Below are 15,534 nucleotides of genomic sequence, written 5' to 3'. Positions count from 1 at the left end.
GAGACCTGGTGGGAACTTATTGAGAGTCGTGTGGTCAACCAACTGCTGAGGTGTCCAGTACTGCAAGAGCAAATATTTAGCAACAAGTATTGAAACTGAACTGACTCCACTGAATCACCACCAAATCAGAAGCTTTTGTATTCTTAGTCTGAATTACATTTTAATTTTAATGCCAGGGCTCACTTCCCCACGTGCACACCAAGATTCCCCAGACGCTATTTTGCAGGTGCACCGTCGTTGCATCCTTGGAAGGCACTCCCCCAAGATGAATGTGATTGGTTTAAAGACATGCAAACAAGCCAGAGCACGTGTTTCCCCTATCCCAGAATGAGAATTGGTGCAGCCAGACCTTCCTCCAGCACTGACACTGCTGTGGAGATTCACAGGCTGCGTCGCTATACAGATTTTGATCTGAATTTGAAAGAGAGACTCAACCTATTTTAAATACTATGTTTCTTTTGTTAACACAGTTTTAAGGATGCATAGCAATGAGCTAATGTATCTGTGGCTATGTAAGATTAATAACTTTAATTATCATACATACCTAGTTACATGTACGCTTACAGCCAACAGATTAGGTTGTTTGTTAATAGTAGCATAAATTTGTTGAGCTTAAGCTAAAGTATCATTATTCCCTTAAAATGTTGTCTTCATAATAATATGCTAACAGCAAGACATACAGTAGCTCGTTAGCAAGGGCAGCATAAAATGTTATGTTATGTAATGTTATATAAGCCAGATGTGTGGCAATGCAGAACTATCCACTGCCATGGCACCAGACTACAGAGCAGCTTCTGACCTCAGGCTGTGAAACACTTCAACTCATCCTCAGCACTCCACCATAAGAAAAGTTCTAATTTACACAATCCAGCCTGGAATAACTATATAGACATAACAAATCTTCTTGCTGATGGTCTCGTTTGCTTATGCGGGTTATATAGAGGCATCAGTATTAGATTGAGACTGTTTCATAACCAGTTAAAAGTCCCTCGTTGTACATGTACAGCTGAATGTTGCAGCCATATGAATGGTGATGCGTTCACTTAGCTAAGGAATAAAGTGAAAAAACTATGTAGAGACTTTGACTCATTGACTAAGTGACTCAAAATCTGTAAGTAATTCATGATTTCCATCTCTACAACTCCTTACTAATCACTAAGCGTATTATATGTAGCCTGAAAGGGCATCCTTTCATCCTTTATCCTATTAAGAAAAGCTGACTTGACAACGGTTTCCCTCTCATACAGCTCTGTCATTATAAATTCAGGTCACGCTGAATGAACTTCTGTATTTTTTAGGTTTCTGCAGTCTCACATGATTGCCATAGGGAAGAAAAAATGAACAAATGAACATGAAACTTATTGTTATTGTAATTTTGCATGCTTCCCAGAATGCATTGCATTTGAGAAAAATGTGTTCAGGGAACTTTTATGCCTTGTCGGGCATGTGCCTTGAGGTTTCTGCCTGTTAAAAGGCAGTTTTGTTTAAGTGCTTGCTCATGGGGGAATGTTCCGCCTCCGTGAATTAAAGAGTGTGGTCTAGAACTGCTCTAACTGACCCTTAGCCTAAACCTGAGGTGTCATGAGATAACTGTTGTTGTGAATTGGAACTATATAAAAAGTATTCATGTCACCTCACACATCTGTCTACCATAAGTGGTGAGCACACCACAACACAAGGAAGTCCTGGGCCAATGAAAAAACACAATTTGCTAATGCAATTGTAATAGAAAACATAGAAATGATTTAAAGCTGCATTAATCAATATGTTTATATTAACAACAGATCATATAATTAGTTTTAGTAATGATTACTCGTCTCTACTGCTCCCCTCAGCTCTACAGAGCTTTATGGCATCTTTCTTTATATTGTTTTTAGTCCTGTGAAAAGCTCTAAAGACCCACTGTACACCTCCTGCTGAGCACCAAACTGTAGACAGACAGTTAGAGAAGAGCTGTGGAACATTTAGTTGCCGAGGAGTCTGATATTGCAGCCACAGCAAGGGCTGAAAATTTTCATAGAAATTTGACATTTACTGGCTTTTATAAAACATGTCTGTCCTTGCTTCCTTTCTAGCTTACACATGAACTCATCTGAGTCAGATGTCCACATGGTAGTAGAATTCTACAAGACTAAACTAAGTCCTGAACCGTCTCAAATGCCTGTTCCAACTGTACGTGATCAGTGTTAGAATAATTGGGCTACTTTTTGTACCATTTGGACAGTTTTCCAAAAAGTATCAGCATGATTTAGACAGGACACTGAGTTCAATTGAGTCGACAAACAAGGACTTTTAATCATGACCAACAAAACGAAATGTAATTTCAGTTTACTGCAGCAACTAGCAGAAATGTATCATCTATTTAATTTATAATGAGGGTACAATGTGATTGCTGTGACAAAAGCCTGTAATTATACATATATTCATATAAGTAATGATTTTTTAATATTTAATGTAATGTTATACAAAAGAAACTTTGTTGGGATTTGTTTCATTACCGTAACCAGGTAACCAAGGAGTTGATTGTTGATTTTAGAAAAAAGGAGGCAAAGTCACACACCCCTGTCTACATCAGTGGAGCTGAGGTGGAGCAGGTGGACAGTTTTAGGTCCATGGGAATCAACATCACAGAGAATCTAACATGGTCTTTACACATCACCACCCTGGTTATAAAAGGACAGAAAAGGCTCTAGAAGATTAAATTCCAGTGCCAAGTTCTGGTCAACTTTTACAGAGGAGCGATAGAAAGCATCCTGACTGGAAACATCACAAACTGGCATGGTTCATCACGGCCCAGGACAGGAAGGCTCTACAGCGGGTGTTTAAAACCACCAGAACATCACTGGTACCATCTACTGAGCATCAGTGACATCAGTGAAGTGAGATGTCTGTACAGAGCCCAAAGATACTAAAAGACAACACCCACCCAGACACAGTCTGTTCAGCCTGCTGCCATCTGACAACAGATCCTCAACTCATCATCAGCACTCTACCATTATTAGCTTATTTTTGTGACTTATTATTTGTTGATTAGTCTGTGTAGCTCAGAGAATTACAGCAGTAATTTCATTAGACAATCTTGAGTTGCATAATAAGAATCAAATTAATCTTGAATCTTAGTTTCAGGTTTTGTCTAATTATGATAAAACAGAAGATCAGAGGTGAGTTGAGGGACCAAACACTTTATTTTTCATCTTCCATCTGTATCCAGTCATTGAACATAACAGGGAGGATGTGATGGAACACATTCCTTCAAAGCAGCACAGCAACCCCAACAATAGCTCAGTATGTTACATTGTTATTAAGGTAAGCAGATGGCCTGTATTTGAGACCGACTTACACATACATTAGATATTGATACTCTTTTGATGATTTGGTGGTGAGTACAAATTTCAAGACCTAAACCTGACCTGAAGCTGTCTTTCTGCTCATTTTCTTTATTATAGACCATTAGCTTGCCAGGTTAATGCAACACATTGGCTCCATGTTTTCCCTCTTCCCACTGGACATTGCGTGTATACCTTAAACACATGCCATGGATGGATGCAGACAACTGGCACAGTCAGAGTCCGAGAGAGAGAGAGAGAAATCCCTGACCAGTTGGAGCTTGATGTGAATGAATGGTGCAGTATTAGAATGTGTTAGACAGTGGTAATTACAGTTATACAGACTGAGCACAGCACAGGACGCTGTTAATACTTAACGATGTTCATTTTGATAACCTTGACTAATGCAGTCAAAAGGTACCCCACATTGTATCCCATGTTAATTTTATCAGCAACCCTCCAAAATCTTCTGATGGGTTAAGCAGATTAATCTACCAAATGATCAGCAACATTGTACATGTAGAGGACTAATATGTTCTGCAGACCTTACTGAGGGAATATAGATCCAACCCTCCCTAACTCTTCCTTTAAAATAGCCTGCTCTATATTGAGGCTAAAAACTAATTCCCTTCATTTTATAGACTTAATTTGCATTTCTAATTCACCAGTAGGAGTAGCATCATTAGTAGCACTAACAGTAATAATAGTAGCACGATAGCACGAGTGCTTTCAGATTGAAGTACTATATTTCTTTGTGTGCATATTACTCATGACTTCCCTACAATCCATTGGCAAATAAAAAGCAGAGGTGTCAAGTAACAAAGTACAAATACTTTGTTACCTTACTTAAGTAGAAATTTTGGGTATCTATACTTTACTGGAGTAATTATTTTTTACTCTTACTTTTTACTTCTACTCCTTACATTTTCACGCAATTATCTGTACTTTCTACTCCTTACATTTTGCACTATAGGCCCCTGTGGCGCGGCCTAAGCTTTTGTCCTTAATGGCATTTTTTCCCCTTACATTACTTTTACTTTTATACTTTAAGTAGTTTTGAAACCAGTACTTTTACACTTTTACTTGAGTAAAAAGCTTGAGTTAATACTTCAACTTCTACAGAAGTATTTTTAAACCCTAGTATCTATACTTCTACCTGAGTAATGAATGTGAATACTTTTGACACCTCTGATAAAAAGGCAGACTAACACATCTTGTATGTATGAACAGTTACATATTTATTCAAAAGACAATCTGGATGTACAGCAATGATAACAAAGGTAAGAGTCAGGTAAGAAATTCAAGGAGAGAAGACGAGGAAGAAGAGAAGAAACTTTCCAGTGCTTAGTTTTGCATGTGTAAACTGTAGTGACAGCACGTTATCGGCATCTGTGGTGACAATAAACTCTAGGGTGTCACATCCTCGTGCTCACAGCTCAGACTTCAGGAGCTTCTTGGCCTTCTTCATGTTGTCCAGCACTAAAGAAGAGGCAGGAAACATTAACATTTAATCAGTTTCATAGACACAAACAGACAGTGCTGGCAGAAGCCTTACACAGTGTTACTTACAGATTTTGATGTCAGATGGTTCATAGGCATACATGCGGTTGGCGTAGCGACCGGTGATGTCGGCCCTCACTGTCATTGAGGGGTCTGTGGACAAAGTAAAATTCAGCTGTGATCCTGAAGCAGAAAGGAGCTGTCTGCATATACTTCTACTGCATGTTTAGCTTGAAATGTGAGTATCTTGGCACAGACGTCAACAACTCACACTTACATCATTGCTTTATTGAATTATTGAATGCCATACCCCATTAGCATTCTGTAAATCAATTAACAGTTAAGATAACAATCTAGTGTTGACACAGTAAATACACTTGCACTGGTGTAAAAGGAAGCACACAGCTAACCTAATAATGTCATAAAAAACTCACACGTTTTATACAGTATGTTTAGTTTACTGTGTCGTGTGCCTCTTAGCCATAGACTTTCACATGAGTGTACTTGTACAACCAGAGTGACAATAAACATCTTGAATCTTGATGATCTGTGTGCAAACTGAAACTTTCCCCCTTAACAACAATGTAGTAAAAACCCAAGGATGTAGTAGGCCTGTTTGTTCTTACAGGACATAAAGTCTAAAGGTAAGTAACCTGATCTGTTGAAGGGAATGTGTTAACAGGCTTAGCCTACAGAAACTAGCTACAAGCTATAGCTCTTACCAACAAAAATGATCCGGGGAACATACTGTCCATCAGGAGAGAGATGTTTGTCTGTGGTTTCATACTGTAAGTGAGAAACAACATAACACTTTAACATCAAACACATCAAAGTCTAAACCATTATTTATTTATTTAATGTTTATTTAACAGGGACGATACATACAACATTGCCACAGAAAATGGGAAAATGTGATGCATATAAGACGTCTAGCTTCAGCTAATTTGCAGTCTTTGTCCCTGGTCAGGCTTTAGAATAGAATAGAATATACTGAATACAATAAATGCAATGATACAAATCCAGTGGATAATACAGTGAATAGGTACCATGAATAAATAAACACAGCTGCAGTTATAAATTTCAGATTAAAACAAAAAAGTTAAATTTAGCATTAAACATTAGTAAAGTGCTGTATTGACAATGACTTGAGAGAAGTTAATGTTCACATTTCTGCTGCTGCTTAAGCCAATGTTTAACTTTCACACTAAACCTCTTTAGTTCTGTTTGGGATTTAATTTCTGATGGTAAAGAATTCCATGTGTGTACCTTGCACTGAGAGAGATGATTGGCCAAATGTTGTCCTGCATAAAGTCTACAGGCCCTAAAAACCATAAATCAACTTAGTACTCAGATGGTGTGTGGAACAAGAACAAAATGTTTTTGGTTATTATTTGACATGAGAGATTGTTGTATCTTGTGATTGTGTCTTAGCTCTTCTCGTTGGCTTTTAGTAAGTGAGGCTCAGTTTGAACAAGGCACTGTCACAACGTCTTGTGCACCAATCATGGTTAAGCAACATCTGAATGGCAATGTGATGACACATGGAGACTTATTTGAAAAATTAAACTTTTAACTGATTAACCGATTGTGACGGTTTTAGTCATGCATATTTAATGTTGTGTCATCTATGAAACCACATTTGCGGGCTTTGAAGCAGAAGAGTAAATTAATTGGTAACCTATGAGCTATCAGAGGTGTGCAATGGTATGACATCAGGCTTTTAAAGGTTTTGTACTTTTGAAAATAAATTAAACTTGAATACAGATTAAGTTTAAAACACTTTCTTTAGCCCAGTAGTCTGATCTGAAAAGTCCTGTAACTTACCATCAGATTGAGGACGATGAAGTCCTCATCAAGAGTTCTCTGGAACTCAGTGTCATCAGCGACGGTCTTCTTCAGTGCTGCAGGAGAAACAGGTACTTAATTCTACAACTCAGTCCAGGATGTGTGAGGTGACGTCACACATGAGCAAACAAATGACTCTTCAAACAGGTTAGGCTCTTAATTCAACAGAACAGTTTTTTTCTCTGCATGACTAAATCAGTAACTCAAATAGAGGCAGATCGTTTTATTCCTGGGGGTTAGTCTCACCCTGGCTGTGTGGGCAGTCCTTAAGGTGAAAGATGACCATCAGAGGCTTGTTTCTAAAGCACAAAACAGGACAGCTTCAATAAGCATCAGCCTCAGCGTTCGACCAACATTTTGATGTCAGTGTCAGTCAGAACTATTTCTTACCTTGACCTGGACCAGTAAAGACCCTCCTCATAAGTCTGAGCCCAGATCAGCTGATCACCCCAACCTGAACAGACATGGACAGCCTTAAAGCTCAATAACAGACTCTGCTTTATTTTAGTATTTATCACACTTTAATTAAGTCTTAATCATTTGGCCTGAGAGGTGCAGAAGATGCTCACAGACCTCTGGACAGAGTCTGAGGGGTCCTCCTGCCAGTCTTGGGGATGTATTTCCCGAAGGTGGAGGACAGGGCCACCAGGACCAAGAGTGCAGACAACATGGCTTTGATCATCTTTATAGACTGACTGCAAGAGGCTAACAAAGAGAGAAGAAAACAAATCACACAACTGATCAAACTTTGTGATCATGGGAAGAACAGTACAACATCACATCACATCAGTCCTCTGGAAAGGAAAAGGGTCAACCTATGTCCTAGATGTATGTTTGAAGGCTTTTGTAGACAGACAAAACAGGAAACAAGAAAGGAGGTTCTGTGGTGTGGACCTTAACCATGTGGCTTTCAGGATAGTCATGTCAAGTTATTTCTAAGCTGTTAAAAGTTATTAAAAAATGATAGTATGCTATGAATTAAAATCACTTACATTGTGATTTTGATGTATACAGTTGTTTCAAAAATCATAGAAGAAACATTAAATATGTCTGAACAGAACAGATATCATCTGGAATAAAGATGATTTCCCATCAAGTAGTGCAGTGTAGCTTCAACGACATTTAGCGTCCATGTGGTGCCAGCAGAGGGGGACTAAACTGAACTATACAAGTGTCCACCTCTACACGTTTTCTCTTTTATCCTGCAAAATGTTATCATTCTTATTTTTAATACTATTCTTTAGTCTTATATTTTTTAACTACCAGATTTACTTCCACAATACTCAACTTTGTTAATTAACCGAACGATTTAGCAGTTTCTCCCGCCCTGACAACTGCTACAGTAGTTGCACAGCATGAGAAGTGACAGAAAAAAAGACCTTTTTGAAATGTAGTTTCCCTGCAGTTAAAAAGCAGCATAACGCACAGGCGGCCTGTGAGGATCGGCCCCGTGTCTTACCTGTTCCCGGCTGCTCAGGTGAGGATGCAGGTGGACCACAGCTGCAGAATCTGCTGTACCTCCACTCTCACCTGTCCCGTATTTAAACACCTGTTCGCCCGTGGCCCCGCCCTCCTCCCCATCCCTGCACGCATGCTGGAATGCCATGATGACTCAAACGCCCTAACGTTTTTGTTAGCAAACCAAACTGGCAATTTCATGTTTCCGTGTGTTTTCCAAGTGCATGGTAGTGTATGATTATGAATGTAAACATGTTGCGTTATGATGATGAATTCCTTCAAATCGGCCTGCTCCTTAATCACGTCTGTTGCGTCTGTTCTTATTCAAATCCTAACCTTTGTTGAGCCTTTTGTTATTCAGCTTGATTGAAAACGTATCAAAGCGACAATAGGAACCAAATAAAGTTGTTTTTTTGTTTTTTTCACAGTTTTCTGACTGTAGTGTGTAACATGTCATCAACCATTTATGTGCATTTGCTTAGTAGAGGCAGAGTTTCACATCAGTTTTTTGTATGTCTATGATTGGGTCTTATTTCCATTGTATTAATACTACCATGCTGTTTGGACACTGTGATAGGTAATAAATAATCGGTTTTACTCATATTTTGTACACAGTGATATCGGGTTTGGCTTGGCTCCAAGGACAAGTCAGCATATAACTGAGGAAGGCAATGAGAGGCTGGATGATGATTGGTCTTTATGTGATTGGCTCAAGACACAAAGGAGCAGAAATACAAATACAGAGTCAACATATTGATTCAGTCATGGAGATGAACAATAAATGCTTGACATCCACGTTTCATAAGCACAGCTGTGGAGACACTAAAACAAAGGGGAGCGTATTTAGACATGTGCAGGGACTGATTAATGATGAAATGTGTGAAATCCTTTGTTCTTTTAACTGAACCAAGCTTTTACATTACAAGACAGGTTTCAACCTGTATTAAGTAAGTTGTATAATCTGTGAATGTTAACGGACATAAAGAAATTCAGATTGCTATTGTGTACATTCTGTGAGCTTTATCTTGAAGCATCTCAGCAGTCTCCTGTGTCCTGCAGCAGGTACTGTGGCTCAGTGTGCCTCGCTGCTATCAATGGCAGCTTTGTTCAGTCTCAGCCCAGTTTGGGCCTCCTGACAACCAATCTGCCTCTCAGCGACTGAATCAATCCTTTTACTTGGCTTCCTACAGCATTTGTTCTGACCGTCCACACCAGAGTCACCCTAAGTTCTACACACCACCTACTGCTGCTGTTTAAAGGTGCAGCATTTCCTCTCCTGGCTGTCAGCAAGTCGTGGCTTTTTGGCGAGGCCTACCCCTCTTTCTCCATCTCATTTCTCTTAAAACATATTTCCTCGGTCCTCTATGGCAGTGGAGCTCTATGGCAGAGAGGAAGACGATATATCAGACTTTGATACACACATAATACTTGTTCATATAGTCCAGTCATTGTGGGTTCCGTAGGACCTTAAGATTGGCTGATTATAAGAGAAATAAAGATTATCACCAGACTTACCTTTTGTCCTGGATTCAGCGCGAGGCAAGTTTCAGTGCTGTTATTATAACAGGTCTGTGTGGCCTGACTGTATATTCTTCCTTGAGGCCATGTGTAATAAATGATAATGTTCATTTGTACATGTTTGACATGTGATGGATCAGACAGTCTAACACATTACAATATTAACAAAAGAGATGGAGGACAGGCCAAAACATGAAGCCAGACAGCTGCAAAGTTTCAAAGATACACTGCTTAAATCCTGATTTTCAGACCTCATTTAATTACAGCACCCACTGGGAAGAGGTCAAGGTGATGCCAGGACACGGGTAGAGAACAGCCAGAACATTCACACCTGACATCAGAGACCATCTAACAAATTGTATCTCCTGAGACTGTGAGATTTGGCTGAAAGCTCTTAGAAAGGACCTTGTGTAAATGCTGTTGCTGTCAAACCAAGACATCATGTTCTTTATGCCTGCATCATTTGATCCAATGGAAATACTGTTGGGTGTATATTTGTTCTTATTTCTGCCTTTATGGTTTTATATTATTGTCTAGATATCCAGTAGGTTATGTTTTGTCATATTTTATCCTCTTTTGATTTCATTTTATTCCTGTTTTATTCCTCTGTAAAGCTGTTTGCTCATGTGGTTTCCTATATTACACACATTTCATTCTTCTGGTGAAGCGCTTGACAAACCAAATGTCCTAACGCACTAAACAAATAATTGTTTAAGATGCTGTGTGTAGTGATGTTGGTCTGTCACTAGGATGTGGGAGCAGTTTAGTGCTGAGGTGTCCTTAACCCCCCGCTCTTTCTGTACCGGCTTTCACTCCCAGCCTCCTTCTTTCCGTCACTGTGTGTTGTCACAGCACCATTGTCAATATTTGAACCAAAGGGCAGGGTTAAAGGCCACTCCTATTAACACTTCACATTCACCAGCTGCACTCTGCCCTACCCTGATAAAACAGATCTGACGCTGACTTTTTACACACACACACACACACACACACTGCCATTGGCTGGCCCGCTCAAATAGGATGCAACTTCCTGGTTTGAATTGGAGCACAATGCAGCAGCTCATGAACACCAGAACTCACCTGAGATAAAGCTGAGAAATACTAACACGTTGTGTTAGCTCACTCAACAGTCTGTCGCTAAACACACCCACTCACTGCTTCACCCCAGGTCACTTCTGTCATTAAGCTAATTCTTCTCTTTTGAGTACTTGATTTCCGTCCAAAGAGAAACAAATATGTATTCCTTGAGCAAAAAATAAAAAGAAGAATAAAGAAAGGAATACAGCCAAAATGATCAGTGTTGAATCTATTCACTAGGTGCCTAAAACCATCACATCAATGGAGGCGTTATGTTTTATATCTAAAACTGACAGGTGGAAACACTTTACGGAATTCCCTGACATCAAAAAGGTACATACCCAACCGTATATACACCGATCAGCCACAACATTAAAACCACTGACAGGTGACGTGAATAACATTGATCATCTCATCACAATGCGATGTTCTGCTGGGAAACCTTGGGTGCTGGCATTCATGTGAATGCCACTTGACACACACCACCCATCCAAACACTGTTGTGGACCAAGTACACCCTCCCATCACAACAACACTACCCGATGGCAGTGGCCCCCCAGCAGGACAATGTGCCCTGACACACCGCAAACACTGCTCACTGGCGTTGACCGGGCCTCCAAATTCCCCAGATCCCAATCTGATCGGGCATCTGTAAGACATGCTGGAGCAGGTCTGACCCATGGAGGCCCCACCCCCCAACATACAGGACCCAGAGGATCCACTATAGAATGTCCTGGTGCCAGACACCACAGGACACCCTCAGAGGTCTTAAGTCCATGTCTTGACAGGTCAGAGCTGTTTTGGCTGCACAAGGAGAACCTTCACAATATTAGGCAGGTGGTCATAATGTTATGCCTCATCGGTGTATTTACAGTGGTGCTTGAAAGTTTGAGAACCCTTTAGAATTGTCTATATTTCTGCATAAATAAGACATAAAACATCATCAGATTTTCACTTAAGTCCTAAAAGTAGATAAATAGAACCCAATTAAACAAATGAGACAAAAATATTACACTTGGCCATTTATGTATTGAGGAAAATGATCCAATATTACATATCCGTGAGTGGCAAAAGTATGTGAACCTCTAGGATTGGCAGTTAATTTGAAGGTGAAATTAGAGTCAGGTGTTTTCAATCAGTGGGATGCCAATCAGACAATCAGTGGGCGCCATGTTCTATTTAAAGAACAGGGATCTTTCACAGTCTGATCTTCACAACACGTTTGTGAAAGTGTGTTATGGCACGAACAAAGGAGATTTCTGAGGACCTCAGAAAAGAGTTGTTGATGCTCATCAGGCCAGAAAAGGTTACAAAACCATCTCTAAAGAGTTTGGACTCCACCAATCCACAGTCAGACAGATTGTGTACAAATGGAGGAAATTCAAGACTATTGTTACCCTCCCCAGGAGTGGTCGACCAACAAATCACTCCAAGAGCAAGACGTTTAATTGTCGGCGAGGTCACAAAGGACCCCAGGGTAACTTGTAAGCAACCCATGGTCTCTCTCACATTGGCTAATATTAATGTTCTGAGTCCACCGTCAGGAGAACACTGGACAACAATGGTGTGCATGGCAGGCTCCAAGGAGAAAGCTACTGCTCTCCAAAAAGAACATTGCTGCCCGTCTGCAGTTTGCTAAAGATCACGTGGACACGCCAGAAGGCTATTGGAAAAATGTTTTATGGACGGATGAGACCAAAATAGAACTTTTTGGTTTAAATGAGAAGCGTTATGTTTGGAGAAAGGAAAACACTGCATTCCAGCATAAGAACCTTTATCCCATCTGTGAAACATGATGGTGGTAGTATCATGGTTTGGGCCTGTTTTGCTGCATCTGGGCCAGGACGGCTTGCCATCATTGGATGGATTCTGAATTATACCAGCAAATTCTAAAGGAAAATGTTAGGACATCTGTCCGTGCACTGAATCTCAAGAGAATGTGGGTCATGCAGCAAGACAACAACCCTAAGCACACAAGTCACTCTACCAAAGAATGGTTAAGGAAGAATAAAGTTAATGTTTTGGAATGGCCAAGTCAAAGTCCTGACCTTAATCCAATCGAAATGTTGTGGAAGGACCTGAAGCAACCAGTTCATGTGAGGAAACGCACCAACATCCCAGAGTTGAAGCTTTTCTGTACGGAGGAATGGGCTAAAATTCCTCCAAGCTGATGTGCAGGACTAGTCAACAGTTACCGGAAACGTTTAGTTCTAGTCATTGCTGCACAAGGGGGTCACACCAGATACTGAAAGCAAAGGTTCACATACTTTTGCCACTCCCAGATATGTAATATTGGATCATTTTCCTCAATAAATAAATGACCAAGTATATCTATTATTATTAATCTATAATTTATCTATTACTTTTAGTACTTAGCGTGAAAATCTGATGTTTTAGGTTATAATACATACATACAGTCATGGAAAAAATTATTAGACCACCCTTGTTTTCTTCAATTTCTTGTTCATTTTAATACCTGGTACCACTAAAGGTATAATACAATGAACACGACAAAAAATGCAGCTGATCACATAATACTTTATGTCCTATTTGACATTCTTAAGCTTAATTGTATTCCCAGGGTATATAAGAGGCCATTTCATGTCATAAGCAGCACTGCACATGCAAAGGCTTAGAGTGGTTTCCTGCTTACATTCAAGCCATAGCACAACTCAGAAGTTGTCAGCTCTCACATAATGCCTAAAACAAAAGAATTATGTGAAGCCACAAAGGCAGCCATCTTGGCACTGCTGGAAATTGGCATGAGTGAGAGACAGGTAGCAAAAAAACTAAAGATCTCCAAGACAGCTGTTCATTACAACAAGAAAAAACAAGCCGAACACGGCACTACCAAATGGCTACCTGGCCGCGGCAGGAAACGTCTCTCTACCCCACGAGATGACCGTGCACTCGTCCGTTCCTGTGTCAGGAATCGTCGTCAGACCTCCAGGGACCTTAAAAATGAGTGGGCACTGTCGAGAAATGTGACTTGTTCGGCAAGGACAGTTCGAAACCGACTTGTTGAAGCTGGTCTGAAATCACACAGAGCACGGAAGAAGCCCTTCATCAACGAAAGGCACAGGAAGGCCCGGTTACTCTTTGCTAGGGATCACAAGGATTGGACTGTTGATGATTGGGCTAAGGTTCTCTTCAGTGATGAATCCAATTTTGAGTTGATGCCCACTCCAGCTAACTTACTGGTTAGGAGGAGGCCTGGAGAAGCCTACAAACCAGACTGTCTTGCCCCTACAGTAAAACATGGGGGTGGATCAGTGATGATCTGGGGTTGTTTCAGTATGAGTGGAACAGGGCAAATGCAATTGTGTGAAGGGCGAATGAACCAGGTCATGTACAGGGCTACTCTTGAAAACAGTCTTCTTCCATCAGCTGGAAAACTCTTTCCTGCCTCGAATGACTGGATTTTCCAACAAGACAATGCCCCTTGCCACACAGCAAGGTCAGTTAAAGCCTGGATGGAGAACCACAACATTCGCACCATGCCTTGGCCTGCTCAATCACCAGATCTGAATCCAGTTGAAAACCTATGGAAAATCATCAAACTCAAAATGGAGAACCACAAGCCCAAAAACAAAGCAAATTTGTTTGAATTTGTGCAACAGGAATGGGCTGCTGTGACAGCAGAACAATGTCAGAAGCTGGTGGAGAGCATGCCAAGACGCATGGCTTCAGTCATCAAAAACAATGGTTACGCAATCAAGTACTAACTCCTGTGTGTATCATGTGTTTAAAGCAAACAGAAAAGAAAACATGGAATGCTTAAAAGCAGTGTTTTTGGCAGTACAGTGCCATAGCTATTGATGTAAGAACTTAAGTGATTTTGGTTACTATCAAGAAAACCATGGAAAATGGCTAGATATCAGCTCTTAAATTAAACTCTTACGAGCTATTTTTGTTGTTATCATTATATTTGTCCAAACAAATGTACCTTTAGTTGAACCAGGCATTAAAATGAACAAGAAATTGAAGAAAACAAGGGTGGTCTAATAATTTTTTCCATGACTGTATATATATATATACACACACACACACACACACACACACACAGTGGTGACCAAAATTATTAGAATACCTGGCATATTTAAGAGGTTTCAGTTGTTTTTGTTGAATTGGCCATTAAAATACCCATAAAACGAATGAAATATCTACAAAGTCATCATTATGCTCTATAAACCATAGAATAGTGCCATCATAAAGGAGATTTAGGTCTGTCAGGCCTGGGCTAGAAAGAGGACTCAGATGCAGAGGGTTCACAGTTCAAGCAGGCTTTTATTCTGAAAATTCTCTTTTTTGCTCTTAAGGTAGAGTGACAATCAAACAGGCTATTAACTTTTCTAGAATCTTGGCTAATATGAAAACCAGAAATTCACACATAAGGACAAAAACAGAAAATAAGGCAAAACCAATACACAACAGAAAATCGCTCCAAAAGGGAGGAAAAAGAAAAGGCTGAAACTATTCTACTCTATCGAGGAATGACTATAAAAATTGAACAACTGAAAACGCTCCAATGGAGGAAAATGCTGAGGCTATAAAATTAGACTAAGCTACACGACTGAGCTGAAAAAACTGTGAAACAAAACTCACTCCAACAGAGGGAGGAAAAAACGGCTATGGAATGAAACTTAACTTCAAAACTGAGCTGAAAAAACTTACAACAGAAAATCACTCTTCTTAAGAGGAAACAAGGAATCAGGAATACAAACGTGAGAACTCGAGGCATGGATCAAGGCAAGGGTTGTGGCAGAGCTGGAGGTACACGCCCAAACGAGATACTCTGGCACAGGACCAG

The 15,534-nt window shown here is 40.1% G+C and overlaps 1 protein-coding gene across 1 annotated transcript; it reads right to left on the bottom strand.

The window, feature by feature from the left end:
• Positions 1–4,618: 4,618 nt before the first annotated feature.
• agr2 (anterior gradient 2) lies at positions 4,619–8,157 on the bottom strand. Its single transcript, XM_073463422.1, has 8 exons — positions 8,131–8,157; positions 7,245–7,376; positions 7,062–7,125; positions 6,918–6,970; positions 6,651–6,727; positions 5,549–5,612; positions 4,896–4,979; positions 4,619–4,805 (listed from the first exon to the last, which is right to left on the bottom strand). Exons 2-8 carry the CDS (start codon positions 7,351–7,353, stop codon positions 4,756–4,758), a joined length of 501 nt encoding a protein of 166 aa, XP_073319523.1. The 5' UTR covers positions 7,354–7,376; positions 8,131–8,157; the 3' UTR covers positions 4,619–4,755.
• Between the last annotated feature and the right edge of the window lie 7,377 nt (positions 8,158–15,534).

Source organism: Pagrus major, chromosome 3, assembly GCF_040436345.1.
Source record: "Pagrus major chromosome 3, Pma_NU_1.0".
Lineage (NCBI taxonomy): Eukaryota > Metazoa > Chordata > Actinopteri > Spariformes > Sparidae > Pagrus > Pagrus major.
This window is presented reverse-complemented; position numbering and strand designations above follow the sequence as displayed.